The sequence below is a fragment of the Mobula birostris genome, chromosome 1 (genome assembly GCF_030028105.1).
Source record: "Mobula birostris isolate sMobBir1 chromosome 1, sMobBir1.hap1, whole genome shotgun sequence".
Classification (NCBI taxonomy): domain Eukaryota; kingdom Metazoa; phylum Chordata; class Chondrichthyes; order Myliobatiformes; family Myliobatidae; genus Mobula; species Mobula birostris.
This window is the reverse complement of record NC_092370.1, coordinates 38,920,128-38,940,846: the sequence shown is the minus strand read 5'-3', so window position 1 is coordinate 38,940,846 and position 20,719 is coordinate 38,920,128. Positions and strand designations below refer to the sequence as shown.

The following is a 20,719-nucleotide window of genomic DNA, read 5'->3' as shown; positions in this document are numbered from 1 at the left end:
TGAGCCTCCGACCAGCCCTCCGACACCAAGCAGCGAGCGCCATCCTCTGCTGAGCACTTCGACCCTGCCCTGGCTGCCAAGCAACAAGCAAAGCCAAGGACTCGGGGCCTTCCCCTCCGGAGATTCTGGATCACACAGTAGCAGCAGCAGTGAAGCAGACATTTCAGAAGTTTCACCAGATGTTCTTCTGTGCTCTTACATCTGTCTCCATCAAATCAGGATTGTGCACGGCACCCTACTTGACAGATAACAGATATCACCACCAGAGTGGCCGCTGCGAGCTGCGTCGCGCCGCCATCTTCTCCTCCCGCCGTATTGTACCACTGTACATAGATTACCACTGTAATCTATGTTCTTCAATGTTGGCTATAGCTCAATGGCAGCATTCACCTCTGAGCTAGGAGGCTGTGGATTCACTTCCTACTCCAATGAATTGAGTCCAAATTCTGAGGAGGACATTTCAGCACCTCAGCACAGGGACTATAACACTAGCAGCCTTGCCCTCTCAAATTACAAACCCACAGCAAGAACAAGCATGAAAGATCAACATCCTCTCCTGCAGCAGGATGCCGTAAAATTGATTAATGTTCTCCCACTGTTCCTAGTTGATGATATTCGTACTCTTTATCATATTGATTGAATAACCAGGTATTTCTTTGCTGTTCTCCCCATGCCTGTACAACGTGGCACTACCGAGTCTCCACTTTCAGACAATTTGGACTGTGTTTTATAGAACCAGGGTTGACGAATCCAACTATAATGCAGATACCTAATTGTGACAATCAAACTCAGACATACCTAGCTGCAAGTCACTGAATACCTGTTATAGCCAGAGCAAGAGAGAAGCTACAATGCCATAAACAACGCAAGGGGCAAAAGAGATTAGGGGAAGTGGAGTGTGGGGAAGAAAGACTTTCTGAAGGTTGAGAGAACTTTCCCAGTTAGTCTGTTCATGAGCCAATGAAACTTTCAGTATTGCTTTACTTAGCTTTCAGAAATGAGCTACTGTCATTATATCAGAAGACTTAGAGTAGCAATGGAAAAAAAAAGATATATACCATTCCAAGGTGAAATAGTCTATTTTTCAATGGAATGAGGACAGGTCTAGTCCAGGTAAACTGTGACCAAAGCTTGTCAGGCAAATCTAACTAAGCAATGCTAGGTGTTTAAAATAAAAATGACTGGGCACATTACCACAAGTTAAGAAATGCAGAGAAATTAAAAGGTAATGGTCCATGGGATAGCCAAAAGACAAGTAAAATGGAGTAGAAGAAAGCACATGGCAAATACCAGGATGTTAACACAACTGTGAACCAGAATAATTACAGGGGAAAAAAAACATAGAAAAGAGAAAAGGAAAGCGAGAGAATTAAAGACTGACAGCAATTATAAAATGGAATCCAAAAATATCCAGTGTTTGAAGTCAAGAGCTGTAGGAGGGGATTTGGAGGCTGATCAGAAGTCCAAGAAATTTACTCATGGATATAGCCAAGGTATAGCAGTATTGTTCCAACAGCTATCTGTACAATTGACAAGTGTTATATTACAAAATTCAGCTAACATTGGTATCTGTGTCTTAACTCAAGATGCCACAAGACCTGATCTTTTCTTTGAATGTCCTACTTAAAAGCCATTATACTCAATTATTTACCATATTTTCTAGTATTCCCTGCCTTAGTCAATGTCCATTTTCTTGATTATACCTTTAACATGTTTTAGGTCATTTTCTGTGTTGTACACATACAAGCTCACATTTATACTGTAATTGCTATTTTTAGTTTTCTGAATTCCACTCTGGAGAAATAATCAACCATTTTAGAATTCTGATGCTTCCATTTTTCCCCTTCTAATGTTTGACTGCTCACTCACTGCCTTTCAAACGAAAAGCATAGATACGAATTCTGTATTTTAAGTTATAATCCCTTCTCTTGGAGAGAGCAGAAAGGAGACACAAACACAGCACCAAAACAACAAGCTCAACCGCGAACCAAATGACCACAGACAACATGGTCAAACACCGTGACCACGTTTTGAAACTGGGAAACATGCTGTTTTATATTCAGTCCTGAGGAAGGGTCTCAGCCCAAAACATCAACTGGTTATTCATTTCCATAGATGCCGCTTGACCTGCTAAGTTCCTCCAGCGCTTTGTGTGTGTGTGTGTTGCCTTCTGTTTCAAATGCTGGGTTAGACTCCATGTGTAAAAGCATTTCACAGTTTTGCATGAAAGCAAAGGTAACCAAGGTTCCAAACCCTGCCTTGTTTATGAAAATTCCCTATTTGGGATGTGGAACTGTATAACTGGGTTCTCTCTCCCTCTGTCCCAATGAAGTTACAAGTTAACATACTAGCTTACACGTCTTTTCTTGTCTACTATTGAGAAACCTAATGAAACTGCATGGGTATAAATGAGGTAGAAAATAACAAAAAGCCTTAACAGCTTAAGTTTTGTGGTTTAATGCCCCTATAGTTTTAACTAAGTTAGTTGGTTGGTAAACCATAACAGAAACTGCCATTGCTATAGCTGGGATGTAACCACCTGAATGAACTGAATACCAAAATAAAACACAAAATACTGGAGGAACTCAGCAAGTCAGGCAGCATCTATGGAAATACATAAATAGTCAAAATTTCGGGCCAAGACCCTCCTTCAGGACTGGAAAGGAAAAGGGAAAAAGCCAGAATAAAAAGGTGGTGTAAGGGGAAGGAGGATAGCTCGGTGACAGTGAAGCTAGGTAGGTGGGAAAGGTAAAGGACTGGAGAGAAAAGACTCTGATAGGAGAGGAGAGTGGACTACAGGAGAAAAGGAAGGAGGAGGGGCAACAGGGTGAGGTGATAGGTAGGTGAGAAAAGGCAAGAAGTCAGAGTGAAGAATAGAAGAGGACGGGGGGGGGGGATTTTTTTTAAACTGGAAGGAGAAATCAATATTCATGCCTTCAGATTGGAGGCTACCCAAACTGAATACAAGGTGTTCCTCCACTCTGCGAGTGGCCTCATTACGGCACAAGAGGAGGCCATGGACCGATATTTCTAAACAGGAAAAGGAATCAGAATTAAAATGGTTGACCACCAGGAAATACTGCTTTTGACATTTGGAGGAGGTACTAGCCCTCAATTTACATTAGGTCTCACCAAGGGAGAGGAGGTGCATTGGGATCACCAGCTACAACAGATAACCCTAACAGATTAACAGGTGAAGGGCTGACTCATCTGGAAGGACTGCTTGGGGGCCTGAATGGAGGTGAGAGAGAAAGTGAATGGGCAGGTGTAGTACTTTGGCTGCTTGCAAGGATAAGTGCCTGGAGGGAGATTAGTGGGAAGGGACAGATGGACAAGGGAACCAGAGGGAGGATTTCCAGCAGAAAGCGGAGAGTGGGGTGGAAGTAAAGATGTGCTTGATGGTAGGATTATTTTGGAGATGGTAGAAGTTGCGGAGAATTATGCATTGAAGGTTCTGGTAGGTTAGAACAAGAGGAACTCTATCCCAGCAGGAAGATGGGGTGAGCACAGATGTTCAGGAAATGGAAGAGATGCAGGTGAGGGCGGCATCAATGGTAGAGAAGGGACAGCCCATTCTTGAAGGAGGTGGACATCTCTGATGTCCTGGAAAGTATATCAATATGTTCTGTTGGCAGCAAAAGTGAAACACTTTGTTCAACCTGAAATTACTAAACATGCCAAGCCATTCTCACCCACTATCATACAAAATGGACAATTTTTTTAAGACCCCCCCCCAAGAAAATGAGTAAACGTTACAGAATATAACCCCAACATAATCAACATTTAGTCAATTTATCTCAGTATCCCAAGATGCCTACATTTGCTCATACAGTTAATAATTGAGGTTGAGTTTTGAAGCACTGTCTATATAGAAGCAAGGAAGTTTATAGATTTAATTCATTAATGTAGCAGGCAAAATTGTACTGATATTAGAACAGATCCTTTAAAACTCTTCTAATAATGTACAGCTCTCAATATAGTATTTACAAAACATACTGAGGCCTATTTATAGAAACTAAATCCATTTATGTTGAATAAATATGATTTTTAAAAATTAGTTCTTAATTGCTAGCTTATGTTCTATTTCACTGCTTAGTTAATTTTATCCAAAAGTTATTCATAATGCAGTACAATGAATTAATAAATAATAGTTACATGTGTTAAACTCTACCCAGAAACCTGTGAATGAGATAAGTTGCGATCAAATACAAGCACCCCTAAATATATTAAATTCCAGAATATCCCTTTTGTCCTGTCAACACACATCTACCAATATTTTTCATGTGGTCAGAATGCTATAAAAACATTATGGTGTCTGTTCTTCCTTCCTAATACTTTCCACATCATGATCTAATTAGCTGAAGTAACAGCTGGATGAAATGACTTGCAGGCTTCATTGTACTGGCTGCATGAAGTGCACTAGCTTCACGCTTGCTAAATATATGCAGGTAAACAGTGCTGCAGCCTTGCAACACAATCTATTGCAACTCTTAAAATGAATGTGGATTGCAATAGACCAGTTGGCTTTTCAGGAACCTGCCAATGAACCTATTAGTATACCTTCCCAAAATTTGCTTCAAATTTCCACCTTCTGTATTTCTTTCTTTTAAGATGTCCACCAGTTAATTCCAGGCCCATAATAAACCTATTTAACTAAAATGATACAAAATATAATTTCTCACCCATTAAGGTTGCAAGAAGGCAGAGGGATGACAATTCGAGATCAATGTGGTCTTGTACATCCTTAACAGAAGCTCGGCCAGATGGTTCATTCTCTTCAGCTTTCCAGGAATGTGCCGCAGATGTTGAAGCAGCAGGTACAGATTCCTTGTTGTCCTTCATGATCTCCACAGATACCCGATCACCATGCTGTAGGGGCAAAGCATCATTCTCAAATCCCACCTGGGGAGGATGCAACTCCTTTGGAGGGAAGCCATACCGTATGCATTGCAAATGAGGAGGAAGGTTAAACTCTTTTGCTATACTTTCTTGAAATTCAGAGAATGTGACTGATAACTGAAGTGTTAGGGTTGCCTGCCTCCCGTCGCTAGTAGTTACTCTGATCTTTTTCTCCTTTACAGGTAATGGGGAATAAGGGGACTTAGAAGGAGTAGCAGGGGCAGATGATGAACCATCTTTAACAATCCCATGAACAGATGGTTGGCCTGGTCCTTTCAGATCCTGTCGTGGCTTATCAGTTTTCTTTTTCTGCATAATTGCTGCATGGTCAATAATATTCTGCTGAATATCTCGTTCAGTTTTACTCATGTTCAGTTCTTCTTTGTGCAGAGTCTTTGATTTCTGACCCATTAAAATAATTTTGGTAGGCAAATGTGGTTCTGGTGTTGATTCATCTTGCAAGTCTCCAACTCTACGACTATGTGCGCCTTCAACAGTGACTGGAGTATATTCATCAGGATTCTTTTTGGCTGTATGATGTAATATTGTGTTAACAACTTTCTGAATCAAAATTTCACTTCCAAATTCACCTGGAAAATGTTTGGTGACAAGCTTCATAGCAACATCATAAACATTGCTGTTTAGAGCTAATTCACTTTCATACTGAAACCAATATACACTTTCTCGTACCACCCTTCCACTCCATTCCAAAGTTATTGGAAAGGCTTCAGGCAAGTTATCATATTCTTTTCCCTCCCAGTAATGCTTGTAACCACAACCACATTTGCCACCAGTTGATCTGGAGTTAGTTCGATCTCCATCTAAATACACGACAGAACCATCTCCTCTAACATGACGCATGGACGTACCATGGCACCAGTTGCACGATGTTAAGTGACTCAAATTATAATCTGGAACCAGTACATCATTTTTTGGATCATAGGAACATACAAGATGGTTAACAGGAAAGCTATAATTTTTGTCTGCTTTCAGTTGACCATGTGTGCTTGCAGCTAAATTGTACAGTTTTCCTCCTGGAACCAGCCACTCTGCCGGCACGTGTAGCTCTGAAAGAGCACCACAAATTAAGCATTTCTGCAAACGATTCTCAATTACAGCTTTCTTTGCAGCTTCAGTTACATCTTCAGGCTGTATTCCAATCACTCCTGTCCTTCTGTATATGTACTGATGAACATCTGCTACCAGTGAAGGATGGATGTCATGCTTCTTTAAGAAAATCTCTTCCATTGCAGCAACAAGCCTCTGCAAGTATTTATCCTGCAAACTTCGGTCACCTCCTAATGTACAACTGTCATCTTCAAACAATATGTATTTCCGAATAAGCTCTTGTGGAACACCCCAAGCTTTAGGCAACAGTTTCAAAGGAAGCCGAGGTAAAGGACCACTTTTAATTCCAACCAAAGGTATATAATGGTTGCGTCCTGAACTGCTCCATGCAATACAAATAGGCTTATTAAGCTGTCCATCCTTCCCCTGACATTTATCTTCAGGAACTAATCCTGGGAGGAAAGTAGCTGAATAATCTCCACAGCTTCGCATTCCACTCAGGGAATCTAATAAAATAATTGGGCGATGTAATACGTTAGCCAAACCAAAAATATGAATGTTACGTAGACCCAAAGGAACTCCTTCAGGTGGAACAAACAAAGGATCACATTCATTAATTATATCCTCCCATTCTGCTGCATCAATGAAGTCATGGAATAATGCTTTGTAACTATCCAGGTTCACCTTAAAATGTAGTTTGAGATTTTCACGTAGGGCATGCCAGAAAAGCTCTCTACCAACCAAAGCCCTAGACACAGCATGAACTAAACAATGGCCATCACCGTCAACGTGAACAGGAATTAAACATTCTTGATTATTATTCGCTTTTTTGATCTCCTCCAGGGTATCATGGAGATATAACAGACTTCCCGAACGGTCTTTACCATAACCCATAGTCCCAATGTGCTCTGGATCAATAAGGAAAGCCCTGTCACCCAACAAAGCACAATCAAACATTTCCCCCTGGTTCATCTCTCTTAGGAGTTTGGCCTTCCCAGTTTGTTTATCCATGCCATATCGGGTCAGGATGGGAGACAGCAGCTTGCAGTGGTAGTTGGACAGCCCCATTACTTTCACCATTTCCGTGCCCTTTTTAGGGGCCGTGACTCCCAACAAAGCATTCCTCAGCAGGTTGTGCAGTACCACGTCAGGGTCGGTGACTTCCTCTACCTTGAGCAGATTTCTTTGTTCATGGCGCTGGCCGCATTCGGTGCATTCTATACTGACTCCATAGGCTGGGAAAAATAGCCGAGCTTGGCACTTAGGATCCGGACACGTACCCGATAGAATACGCCTGTCTTTTTTCTTAGACCCTTGCAACATTGTTTCATTTATTAATCCGGGTTATAATAAAATCAATCCATATATTTTGTAACCGTCCCTGCTCAGAGTGTCATGGTCAGTCGATTCTAGGAGAAGCTGCTCCTGTTAGCAATATTCTTCAGTGGGAGGCAAAACGCGGAAGTAGTCGGCTCCTTTCTCTTTCTCCTTCCACTCACAGTTTCCGTTAGCAAATGAAACGAAACAAGTCTCCTTTATTGAAGCCAGAAGAGACAGCGGCGAGTGCGGCTGACGGAGGCACGCATGCGCTAAAGGCGCAAGGGGCGACGGTGATTGTAGTTTCCCCCGCCTTTGGTATTGCGCATAGAATGGAGATCTTGAACTACAATTCCCGGAGGATACCGCACCGACCGCGATTGTCTGTCGAGCTGGGGGACCCGGACAGCCGGACGAGCGAAAGGTGTGCTGGGAGCAGAGGTGATGGTTCTGTTCCGTTTGTTTTGTTTTCCCCCGAGATGATTTTGAAAAATCAGCGATAATAGGAATTGCTCTGCTTCTGATCATGTGACTTAGTTACCCCAATTGAAGCGATTCGTACTCCCTTCCCAGAGAAGTTCCACCCTGTGATATGATGTCTCGTTGTAATTTTTCAAATATGTTTTGCTCCTGACTGCGAGGCCGTGAGCGCGCTGGTTCGGCAGTTTAGAACGAGCTGCCGGGCCTTCTGCTGAGGAAAATCGATGTCATAGTAACCATCATTGTCCTGATTTGATCATGTTTAACTTTACTTTAGCGTGCGTGCTTGCGAAATGTTCGCCACTCGTGCCGTAAGGTATTGTTCTCTGGTGGGATGTGATGTAGTAGTGTCGTTTGTACTGGTTGGAGTGCTGGAGGTGCTTCCTAAGGCAGAACGACCAACAAAACAACCAATTCCCAAATAGCAGTAGTGGCTGGTACAAAAATGTATCAGAAGTCATAGGTTTCAATTCTCAAATGCACATTTACACTCTTGTATTTCCTTACAACAGAGAAGGAGGCTACTCGGTTCATCAAGTCTGTGCCCGTTCCATTTCTTCGCTCATTTTCCCTGTAACCCATTCTTCCCCCTTCTCCAACAATTCTATCATCTAACACAGGGAGCAATTCATGGTAGCCGATTAACCCATGAGCCCGCTTGGCTTTGGGATTGGGGAGGAAATCGATGCCCTCACAAGAAGAAAGCATACTCCATGTGGATGACAGCGTAGGTCAAGATGACTGGCTGTGAGGCATAAGCTCTGCGATTGTGATTGTACACAATTTTACTTCAAAGATGAAAAAACATTAAATACATACGAATGGATAATCAAATACAAATTCAAATATGAATTAAATCAGTTAATTAGTCCTAATCTGTGAGATTTGTAGAGCTGCAAAGATGCTCATGTATTTGGATTCTTTTCTCCAGCTTCACCACATAGTTCCCGGCTTCCAGTACTTCCATATTCTTCCCATAGTTTCACAATGACGGTCTTCCATGTTTGGCAGGTAGAGTCTCAAACTTGAAACCATCTGTCCTGACCTTCTAACTTGCAGGAGCCCTATTCATATTTTCTAAGTTGGACTGCACTATTTCATCATATCCCCTAAAGATAATCCATTATCTCAGCCAAAAAATGCTTCTGCCAGAAGGTTTCACCAAAAGGCAACGATTCATGGATCACATGAACTCCTTCTGTAATATTGCCACTTAAGTCTAATCTTCACTATGTGGACAAATTCTTCATATTTCTCTTTATACAGTGGTGGATATGTGGATGTCGGGCTGTACCAGATTCTGTTGGAACAGAGGAATGTGATACACCCCGTCCACTCGAACACTTTCAGAATCCAGTTCCTCAGGGAAGCAATGTGTTGAGAAATCTGATTCAGAGCCTTTGAATGGCCAATAGTAATTAATAGGAGATACTTCCTTTCCAACTGAAGGCATGCATCATTAAGGACTAGCGTCACTCGAGACATTCTGTTATATTACTACCATCAGGGAGGAAGTACAGGAACCTGAAGACCCACACTCAACATTTTAGGAACCTCTCCACCATTACATTTCTGAACAGAAAATTAACCTACCTCACTACTTTTGCTCTCATTTTGCACCACTTACTTAATTTGTTAATATATATTTCTTATTTAATGCACAGTATTTTATGTATTGCACTATACTAATGCTGTAAACCAAAAAAAATTTGCTACGTTTATCAGTGGTATTAAACCTGATTAGAAGTCAGTAAGTATCTGGTAGGGATAGAGACCCATCTACACCTTATTTACTAGAGTGGCAAACTGCTGTGGTCTATAGGTCTGACATACTGGTAATCTGAAAACACTGGATAAGCAACAGATCGTAGATGAACTATCTAGTATACAGGATGTCTGGTTACCTTAATTATCAGCAGATACCCAGTTTCAAATTAATTTTTGCACTTTCATAAGGCACCCATAAAAACACATTCATTGCAGGACTTTACTTTGATACATAACACTCATGAGTGGTTTAGAAATGACAGTAGGATGGCCTATTGTTCGAACAATGCAGTTTTCATCGGAATGACTGACTTTGGTCCCAAAATTTTGACCAGTAATATGTGGTCTGTGATTGCAGTTAAATGCCTGTCAAAATTGAAAATTTTGCAGTGAAGAAACCTGAAAAATGATGGTCAGAGCCTCCTTTTAAGTCTGTGCAGTTTTTCTCAATGGTGGAGAAGGGGAAATATATTGAATTTGTTACTCTATTACATATGTTAGAGATCAATCACATCCAGCCCATAATTGATAGTTGTAATAGGTCATAATGGACTAAGTTTTTTTAAGTAACTTGTATTCCCTCCATTGTTCTTTACTCCAGAACCAGGGTTGCTCTTAGTGTAATGACTTGTGAAGGGTTTGGTGGCCAAACATGATAATATGTTCAAGCATATCAAATAAAGAGCGATGTTCGGTAACATTAGGTAGGTCTCTCACATCTAATCTGTTGGTACCTTTTCCTGTAAAGATTTCGACATGATCCTGCCAACTCTGAATCCCCGAAGGATAACTTTGGAGAAATGCACACGTTTTGTTTAAACTGTATATTGTGTATTGTGATATGCTGAGAATTTTCTTGACTCCTACAAAAACTCCTGTCTGGTCTCTATAGCATTGGAAGTTTTCACCTGATTGCACAACTATCTCAGGATCCCTAATAATGTTTTAACCATTGGAGATTGGAAAATCTTTTGGTCTTAGGTTAACTCCATAAAGTAGTAGAATGGTTTAGCATAGAAGTAGGAAATTTAACTCAACAAATCTAACTATACTTTTCTTAAAATAATAATGAAGATTATTCCCCCCCCCGATGCATCTCCAATTTCCGTTTGAAAAGTCTATTCTGTTTCCATCATTTCTTCAATTAGTTAATTCCAGATTACAACTACTCTCTGCATTATTGTTCTTTTTCATATTCCCTTTGCATCCTCTACCCCTCGATTTGATGTATTTCACTTCTCCAGTTTCTTATGCCCCTTTTTCTTCCATTTATTTTATTTAATTCTCTTTTTGTTTCTCTCATTTTATTTCCACAGCTATGATTTTATCTCTCCTCTCCTTCTGGAATACAGTTCCAAAGAGTGCAGCTTTTACAAAGTATGAAATTTGGAATAACTGTGAGAGGAGCATGCTTAATGATTTTAAAAATGAATCTGTTTCTACAATATTTAAGTTTTAGATTGTATTCTGAATAGTTTCTTGAATAATTCCAGAGAACATACGATTCTAGCAGAATGGAAACCATAAATAAGTTATCCCCGTTCAAGAAAGAAGTATAGAAGAAAGCAAGAGCTGAGGGAAAATGCTGAGATACATTACTAAAGAAGTATTAAGAGTACATTTTGGAAATCAAATTGCAATTAAGCAGATCAACATCGCTGCGAGAAAGGGAAATTGTGTCCAACAAATTTATTGAGACAACAGTGTCAGTCGAAACAATTTATTTTTCAGGTTGGCAAGCGGTAACCTATAGGGGGGTGCCACAGGGATCAATACTAGGGCCTCAATGGCTTACATTGGATATTAATACTTGAATTAAGAAGTTGAAGGTATGGTAATCAAATTTATTAACAAATTTAGATGAGAATATAAACTGTGAACTATTAAGGGAGTGAGCAAAAATTGACAGGTGGACTACAGTGAGGTAAATGTAAAGTCTTTTGATGCAAAAATAAAAATGTCTTTCCACCACTTTTTAACTACTTTGCAGGACGTTTTTAAGCAGGTGTCACATCATTAAATTGGCATTAGTAGCCACTCTTGTCTTACTACTACGAGGTGCCTTGTTTTTCCAAGTTAAGTCACATTATATAATTGCAAATTTTTCCTTCTTATTAGAAGAGAAAACAGTAATTTAAAATGAGCAGATGTTGGAAGTTTGAATGCATGTCATATAATGTCTCAGAAGCAGTTCACTCAGCTTCACAGTGTTTCTCGTCTTTTCCATTTTTACTATTGGTAATACTTTGGCTTGATAAGGCTGTAAAAATAGCTAATACAATTCCAAGTTTCATCTCTAGAGGTGTGGATATAAAAGACTAGAAACTGACAAGCCTGTATAAAACTTCAAAAAGAATTTGGTAACACTCCTGGATATAGAATATAGTCTCTGCTCTGGTAGCAAAGTATTGAGGTTTCAGAGAAGGTATATATAGATTCACTATAATGTTATTCACTTTGAAGATTTGAAAAGTTCATCCTTTTTTTTTAAAGTAACATATTTTATGGTATGTTATGAAAAGTGCTTGAATATCTAGATCTATTCTTAATCCAATATACGTATACTGCATAAAGTATGCTGTACTGAATAAGATTTATTTATTTATTATTATTTTTCTCTTCTATATTTTGTATTGCATTGAACTGCTGCTAAATTAACAAATTTTACATCACCATCACTTACCGGAGATAATAAATCTGATTCTGATCTAAACTGTTTCTGGTTATCAACAAATCAAGAACTAGAAGCTGTGGACAGAAGGTCAGGGCCCAGAAATTCCAGTGAAAAGTGCTGCTTATTTCAGCACTGCACTTTTCATGGCTTGCTGTAACAGCTGTTTCCAGATAATTTCGCTTACCTCTTTAAACTTGACCAAGTACTTTCAGTGGGGTGCTGCATATGCAGATGTACCGTGGAGAGCATTCTAATCACTGTCTGGCAGTGGAGGGGGTGGGGGCAAGGAACTGTACAAGATCGAAATAAACTGCGTAAAGTGGTAAACTCAGTCAGCTCCATCATGGCCACTAGCCTCCCCAGCATCCAGGACATCTTCAAGAAGTGATGCCTCAAAAAGGCGGCATCCATTGTTAAGGACCCCCATCACCCAGGATACGTCTTCGTCTCATTGCTGCCATCATGGAGAAGACAGCAAAGGCACACACAATGATTCAGGAATAACATTTTCCCCTCTGCCATTCAGATTTCTGAATGGACGTTGAACCCATGAACACTAACTCACTACTTTTTTTTCTTTTGGCACTACATCTTCACTTTTTATTATTCATTGCAACAACAACAAATTTCACAACATATTCCAGTGATATTAAACCTGATTCTAATTCTGCCTGCAATATTCCCTGAGGTAATTGCTCTATTCCCCCTTTGGAACATTGCAAGAGAAATAAGACCACTTTGTCCAGAGGTCAAGTTACATTGCTCACAGCAATTTTGTACTTGTGCTACAGTAAACTGGAACCCTACTAAACTCTGATTATTTATATGCTATCCTTTGCATTACCCTACCCCATCCACCACGCATTGATGTCACCAGGTTGACTAAACCCCAGCTCTTTTCTGTCACCTATTGACCTCGATCTCTGAACTCATAAATCCCACAAACACACTTGATCATGCTCTATTCTTACAGTGGATGACTTCTACATCCTCCTTCCCCGACACCCCCCACCCTGATACTCCAATGACTACATAGTCTAGCCATCTGGATGCCAATCCAATCTTTAAACATCATGTTTCTTCAGTTACTTTCTGAAGCTCTGAGAACCCCAGACATGTTCCCAGTTTCCAAATCCATACTCTCTTTACATAATCAGCTGCATTCAAAGGAAAAAATGAAATTTTCAGTAGCCTACTGCATAACAGCTATGCAATATCATTGCAACAATACACTACAATTTACTTGGTTAAATATAGTAAGTGGCACAATAAATTTCTTCACACAGTCATGTGTTTCTATGTCTTCAGAATTGTTGATTGAGCCACAAGCTGTCCACATTCAAGATTAAAATTCAGCTATTTTATGAAAGGTTTGAAGGAGAAATTTTTAGGTCATAGGATTCAGAAGGAATAAATCAATTTTAATGACTAAATAGATATAAATTATCTATTTACACATTATATAATATATACACACACACAAATATAAGTAAAATGTGCATTTAAATTTACGTTTAGGAATCCATTAATTCACTTACAGATTAATTACTGCCTGTTACACTGCTGGTGTTTAGGGCAGCAATGAAGGCCTTCCATCCCTGTCAGTAGCTTTTTCTCAGTTTTCACAACTGTCAGTCATGCAAGTCCCAGGTAGACACTCAGAAATACTGTCATATTCAGATGTAGTAGGATTCTTCATTGTTGTTTCTGTAATTTTGTTTTACCATTCAGGGCTGTAAGCCCTGAGCTGAACCCTGGACCTGCAGGACCAGTGAACCACTCTTAGTCTGGCCTCTACTCTTTGGCCTGTTTGGCATGGGTGACCCTCCAAGAGCCAAAGCTTAAAGCCCTGATTCCAGCCAGTATACCTCTCTAGGTCATTGAGGCATGCAAGCCTCCAATCCATGACAAGATTTTGGTCCTCTTGGAGGATTTGCAGCTTACTTTCTTCTTTATGACATCAGCAAATTTAGAACAAAGTTGGAAGTGCGTATTGGTCACTATATACGACCTTGCGAATCGATTTCACAGGAAAACAAAGAAATACATTAGAATCAAAGGAAAACTAGACACAAAGACTGACAAATAACTTGTGCAAAAGTCAAACTGGGCAAATAGTACTGAGAACATGAGTTGTAGAGTCATTGAAAGTGAGTCTATAAGTTGGAATCAGTTCAGTTTTGAAGTAAGTGAAGTTATCAATGCTGGTTCATGGTTGTAAGGTAATAATTGTTCCTGAACCTGGTGGTATGGGACCTCCTTCCTCTTGGCAGCAGTGAAAAGAGAGCTAAGCCTGTATGGTAGGGGTCTTTGATGATGGATGCTGCTGTCTTGTGGCAGCACTGCTTGTGTTCAATGGTAGGAAGGGCTTTACCTGTGAAAGACTGGGCTCTATCCACCACTTTTTGTTCACTTGTCCATTCTTAAGCACTGGTTTCCATACCAAGCTGTGCTGCAGCCAGTCAGGATACTTTCTACTGTGTATCTATAGAAGTTTGTCAAAGTTTTAGATGACATGCTGAATCTGTGCAAACTCCTGAGAAAGTCGAGGCGCTGTCATCCTCCCATACCATCAATGATTTCATCAAAATCACTTACATAAATACTACCTAATCCATGTGACAAATTACTGACTACATCCTGCCAACCAGAAAAAGACCCATTAATGCCTATGCTGTTCTTTCTGTTAGCCAGCTGAATTTCTATGCATATTCTTTGAAGTGGCACGTTATCAAAAGCCGCCTGGAAATCTAATTGTCATCCACCAGTTCCTGTATCTAAACTAGATGCCAGCTCAGCAACCTTTAAATTTGAGATTAATGTTTTTTTTTCAAACCAAGTTTATGAAAGAATTTATATGTAAGCTGTAGCTCAGGGTGGAACTTTGCTGAAACCTAAATACACTGAATGGATAGATGTGTTTATGGGGCTGCATGATGACCTTCTGCTCCTTCATGTACATAATGCATGAAATACCATATTCAGTATCTAACGGTGAGGAAATATGTGTTCAATATTCATCAATTTACAAAAAATTTACACTATTTGTAATATTACAGGATCCCATGAGGAAACAGAAGTTTAAATAAATATTTAACAAAACTTCCTTTTCAGTGATTAAAGAGTGGAAACTGCTTGTCATGGGAAGGTGATTAAGCTAATCAACAAAAGCAGGTATTTACAATGCTTCTTGCAATGTCTCCCCTATCCTGATTGCTTTTGTAAATCATTTGTAACTAACAGGTCTTTACTACCACCTTTGAACTGATAGCATTTTCGTTTCTGTCTCCACCTCTGTGCCTGGTATGTAACTTAAAACATGTTTGATTTCTGTTAGTTCTGATCAAAGGTCATCAGCTTCCACTCCACGTCACTGCCTGACTTGTTAATGTTTCTAGCAGATTTTTATTTTATTGCATTTACAAAGCATGCTTAACAAAGCAATTCAACCTTTACATCTCAGATCTGATGCAGGATCTTAACAACAGATGCAGTGGGGAAAACTCACTTAACAATTGTGTTAAATTTCAGCATCCATATGTCTGTTTATTTCATTACTTAATGCCTATTACCATCCTCCTTCTTCAGATCAAGTTTCATGTTACCTTCAGATTTTGAAATGGTGCCCTGTTTCTCGAAGTCCATCTCATTAATAAATAAATATAAAAGCAGTTGGTCTTCTGCTCAGTCCAAAAGGTGACTCTCTACTTCCTAAATTTTAGCTGATTCTGTATCCATGCAGCCATGACCATTTTAATTCTCTTTAATCTCATGCACTTCATTTTTTAAGTTTATTACATTTTTGTATCATACTCCTTGAATATATCAGATGTGAGCCATTACTTCTGAACTGAATTGAATTGAATTGACTTTATTACTTACATCCTTCAAATACATAGGAGTAAAAATCTTTATGTTACATCTCTGTTCAATTATGTGCAATTATAGTAATTTATAATAAATATTATGTACAACAGGATAGTCAATATAACATAGAAATACAGTAGCGTTAGCATGAGCTAATCAGTCTGATGGCCTGGTGGAAGAAGCTGTCCCGAAGCCTGTTGGTCCTGGCCTTTATGCTGCGGTACTGTTTCCCGGATAGTAGCAGCTGTAACAGTTTCTGGTTGGGGTCACTCGGATCCCCAATGATCCTTCAGGCCCTTTTTACACACCTGTCTCTGTAAGTGTCCTGAATAGTGGGAAGTTCACATCTACAGATGTGCTGGGCTGTCTGCACCACTCTCTGCAGAGTCCTGCGATTGAGGGAAGTACAGTTCCCATACCAGGCAGTGATGCAGCCAGTCAAGATGCTCTCAATCGTGCTCCTATAGAAAGCTTTTAGAATTTTGGGGGCCATACCAAACTACTTCAACTGTCTGAGGTGAAAGAGGCACTGTTGTGCCTTTTTCACCACACAGCCGGTATGTATAGACCACGTGAGGTCCTTGGTGATGCTTATGCCGAGGAACTTAAAGCTGTTTACCCTTTCAACCCCAGATCCATTGACGTCTATACGGATTAGCCTGTCTCCATTCCTCCTGTAGTCCACAACCAGCTCCTTTGTTCTTCCGATGTTGTTTTCTTGTCAGGGTGGTGACTTCCCCTCTGTAGGCTGTCTCATTATTATTTAAGTTAAGCAATTTAATTGCAGATTGGAGCTGTGGATGGCGACACAGTCCTGGGTGTACAGAGAGTAAAAGAGGGGGCTTAGTACACAGCCCTAAGGGGCACCTGTGTTGAAGGTCAGGGGGCAGAGGTGAGGGAGCCCATTCTTACCACTTGCTGGCAATCTGACAATACACAAGTTGGGATGCATCCCCTCTGCACAGAATGACTTCTCAATTTTGAGCATTGCTAACTTTCCATGCAACTCATTGTTATGTACTTATTTTCTCCACCCCTCCCCATTTACTATGACTTTGGCAGTAGTCTTTTTTTGTGTGAAATGAAATGCAAATTATGAAAACTAGTACTTCAGCCTCTACAAAATGATCTACTGTTTGGTCTTTAATTGCCTAAGCTTTTATTCTTACTAGCCATTTACTATTTATATCTTTGTTAATCTCATACAAGCTCCTTGCTCTTATTTCTTTTCTCAGTCCTCTATACTTTCTATATTCATTTTGCTCTCTGATGTTATTAGAATAGGTTTTATTATGGCTATCTGTAATTTCTGCTTAATTTTAATCTACGTATATTCCTAGTCTGAAAGAAGTCTGCTTAGGATAGCTTTCCTTTTACCCCCTTGGGTTTGTACCAGAACTAACTTTTTGGATGTTTCCCATTTCTGTGTTACTTCCCTCTTTCCTTTCCATCCCAATAAAAATAGCTTCCATCCTTTTAAATATCTAAACATAATGATTTTGCTCTATTCTTCCAAAACCTTCCTTTCATCTGAATCCACAGAATTTAAATCCACTGAAGCTCCTACATCTTCACTGACGTGAAACATACTTAGCAATAGTTGGTGCTGGCAGTAATCTAGAGATTGCTACCTTTGAAGATATATTTCTGAACAGAGTGTAATCTTAATGTCTGGCTGGTGGAGGTTACATTTTAGTTAGATATTGAACCAACAGTCTAAGAACACACATACATTAAAGCAATTAAGAGAAATACTGGTATAGATTGGGTTTATCAGCATAAGAGTGGAAGATGATCTTTTTATCAGTGGATCATAGAACCAAAGAGCCTATGTCAATGAGCAGGAGGGAGCAGAGAATAAATCCCCAAAGTTAAAGAAAGTGGAATTGGGAAGAGAAGCTATTACATGAGATATTTTGGCTAAATTCAGATAAGAAAAAGGGCAACCAAGTGAGGAGAGTTGAAATGGGTCATTTGGTCCATTTTGTTTGAGCAGCCCTTGTTGCTCCTTATAGCATTTATATACAGTATATGATAGCCAGTTTTGACCTTTTGAATTTCTACTTCAAATCTTTAGGCACTGATAGCAAAGTTAGTTCAAAATTATTTTCAAATAAAAGTGAGAGTTGTAAGAAAGTTAAGCTTGCAAAGAAGACTAAATATATTTGAAGAAGTATGCAGTACTTAGGATTTCAATAAAATATTTTAGAAATATTTTTGAGAATAGTACAAAGTGTAGGTGAAGTTGCACTTTTTTCACTCTGCTATATGAAAAATGCCATTAAGCTAGGAAGAGTTCAGAGGAGATTTAGACCATAGAACAAGAAAGACAGTACGGGCACTTCAGTTCACAATGTGCCAAACTTTTAACCTTCTCTAAGATCAATCTAACCATTCCCTCCTACATAACCATCATTTTTTTTTTATCATCCATGTACCTTTAAGAGTTTTTAAAATGCCACTAATATATCTGCCTTTACCACCACCCCTGCATACACCACTCTGTGTAAAGAATTTACCTCTGATATCCTTCCAATACTCCAATCACCTTAAATCATGCAATTTCCACCCTGGGATAAAGTCTGGCTGTCCATTTTAGCCATGCCACTTATCATCTTCTACACCAATGTCAAGTCACCTCTCATCCTCCTTCTTCAAAGAGAAAAGACTGAGCTTACTCAACTTATTCTCATAAAACATGCCCTCTAGTGCAGGCAGTATCCTATTAAATCTCCTCTGCACCTCTCTAAAGCTTTCACAACCTTCCTATAATAATGTGGCCAAAACTGAACACAATATTCCAAGTGTTGCCTTAGCAGCGTTTTAGAGAGCTGCAACATTACCGCACAGCACTTGAACTTAATCTCCTGCCTAATGAAAGTCAACACACCCTACCCCTTCTTAGCAACCCTATCAACTTTGAGGGACCTATGTACATTAGTCCCAAGATTCCTGTTTCTGCACACATCCAAGAACCCTGCAGAACTCTGTATTCTGCCTTCAAATTTGACCTTCCAAAATTAATCACTTCACACTTTTCTGAGTTGAACTTCCCCAGCCCAGCTCTGCATCCTGTCAATGTCCTGGTGCAACCTACAACAACCCTCCACACTCTCTGTAACTCCACCGACCTTACTGCAAACTTACTAGCCCACCCTTCCACTTCCTCATCCAAATCTTCTATAAAAATCACCAAAAGCACGGGTTCCAGAACAGCTCTCTGCAGAACATCACTGGTCATCAACCTCCTGGTAGAATATGCTCCACCTAATATCACCATCTTCTTTCTATGGGCAAGCCAATTCTTTATCCACACAGCCATGTTTCCCTGGATTCCATATTTCCTCACTTTCTGAATGACTCTACAATAAGGAACATTATCAAATGCCTTACTAAAATCCGTGTACACCGCATCACGATTCTACCTTCATCAATGTGTTTTGTCATACCCTCAAAAAATTCAGTCAGGCTTGTGGGGCATGACCTTCCCCTCACAAAGCAATGCTGACTATCCCTAATCAGACTATGCTGCTCCTCTCCAATAATTCGCCCACCCCTGAAATAGGACTCACTGGTGTATAATCCCCAGGATTATCTTTCCTCGCTTTACAAGTATGTTGCCAGCACTTGAGTTATGGAGAGAGGTTGAACAATCTAGTACTTTATTCATTGGAGGGTAGGAGAATGAGGGATGATCCTGTAGAGATATAAAATGAGGAGTATTTTTACCCAAGTTTGGAGAATCAAGAACTATAAGGCATAAGTTTAAGATGAGAGGGGAAAGATTTAAAATGAATTTAAGAGCAATTTTTTCTCCCATAGAGTGGTCAGTATATAGAATGAACTGCCAGGGGATGTAGTTGAGGTGCATTGAGAGATAAGGTTTAGAGGAATATGGGCCAAATCAGGCAAATTAGACTATCTTAGAAGAGCATCTTGTTTCTCATAGAGTGGTTGGGCCAAAGAGCCTGTTTCTGTGCTGTATGACTCTCTGACTTGTATCTTATATATAGAAAGGCACTTTGGATCTTTGCCAGTTCACAAACGTGCAATCCTATTCCACCTCTGCTTATGTCTCATCAATTCTAGGATTGAAAGGCTGATCATATGAAGATTGTTTGAAGGCTCTGGGCCTGTATTCACTGGACTTCTGAATAATGAGGAGTGACCTCATTGAAACCAATTGAATGGTAAAAGGCCTTGATAGAGTTGGTGTGGAGAGGATGTTTCCTATGGTAGGAGAGTCTAAGACCAGAGGACACTGCCTCAGAATAGAGGGGCATCCTTCAAGAATGGAGATGAGGAGGAATTTCTTTAGCCAGAGAGTGGTGAATCTGTGGAATTCTTTGCCACAGACAGCTGTGGAGCCCAAGACCTTATGTATATATAAGGTAGAGATTGATAGATTCTTGATTGGTTCAGGCATGATGTAATATGGGGACAAGACAGGAGATTAGGGCTGACAGGAAAAATGGTGGAGAAAACTTGATGGGCTAAATGGCCTAATTCTGCTACTATATTTTATGGTTTTAATTCCCTTAGTGATTCTTTTCAAACATTAACTTTCTCTGGTTGATGAATTATTGCAGCTAATTAACCTCCCGGCATCATTTTGGGATATAGTGTAGAAGGAAACAAGAGCAGCCA

At 39.8% G+C, this 20,719-nt stretch overlaps 1 protein-coding gene across 1 annotated transcript in view; it reads right to left on the bottom strand.

Moving 5' to 3' along the window:
• vcpip1 (valosin containing protein (p97)/p47 complex interacting protein 1) overlaps window positions 1–7,462 on the bottom strand; it is a 37,180-nt gene extending 29,718 nt beyond the window's left edge. The window contains exon 1 of the mRNA XM_072254414.1: window positions 4,683–7,462. Coding sequence (XP_072110515.1) covers window positions 4,683–7,290 — 2,608 coding nt within the window. The 5' untranslated portion in view covers window positions 7,291–7,462. The remainder of the gene's footprint in view (window positions 1–4,682) is intronic.
• Between the last annotated feature and the right edge of the window lie 13,257 nt (window positions 7,463–20,719).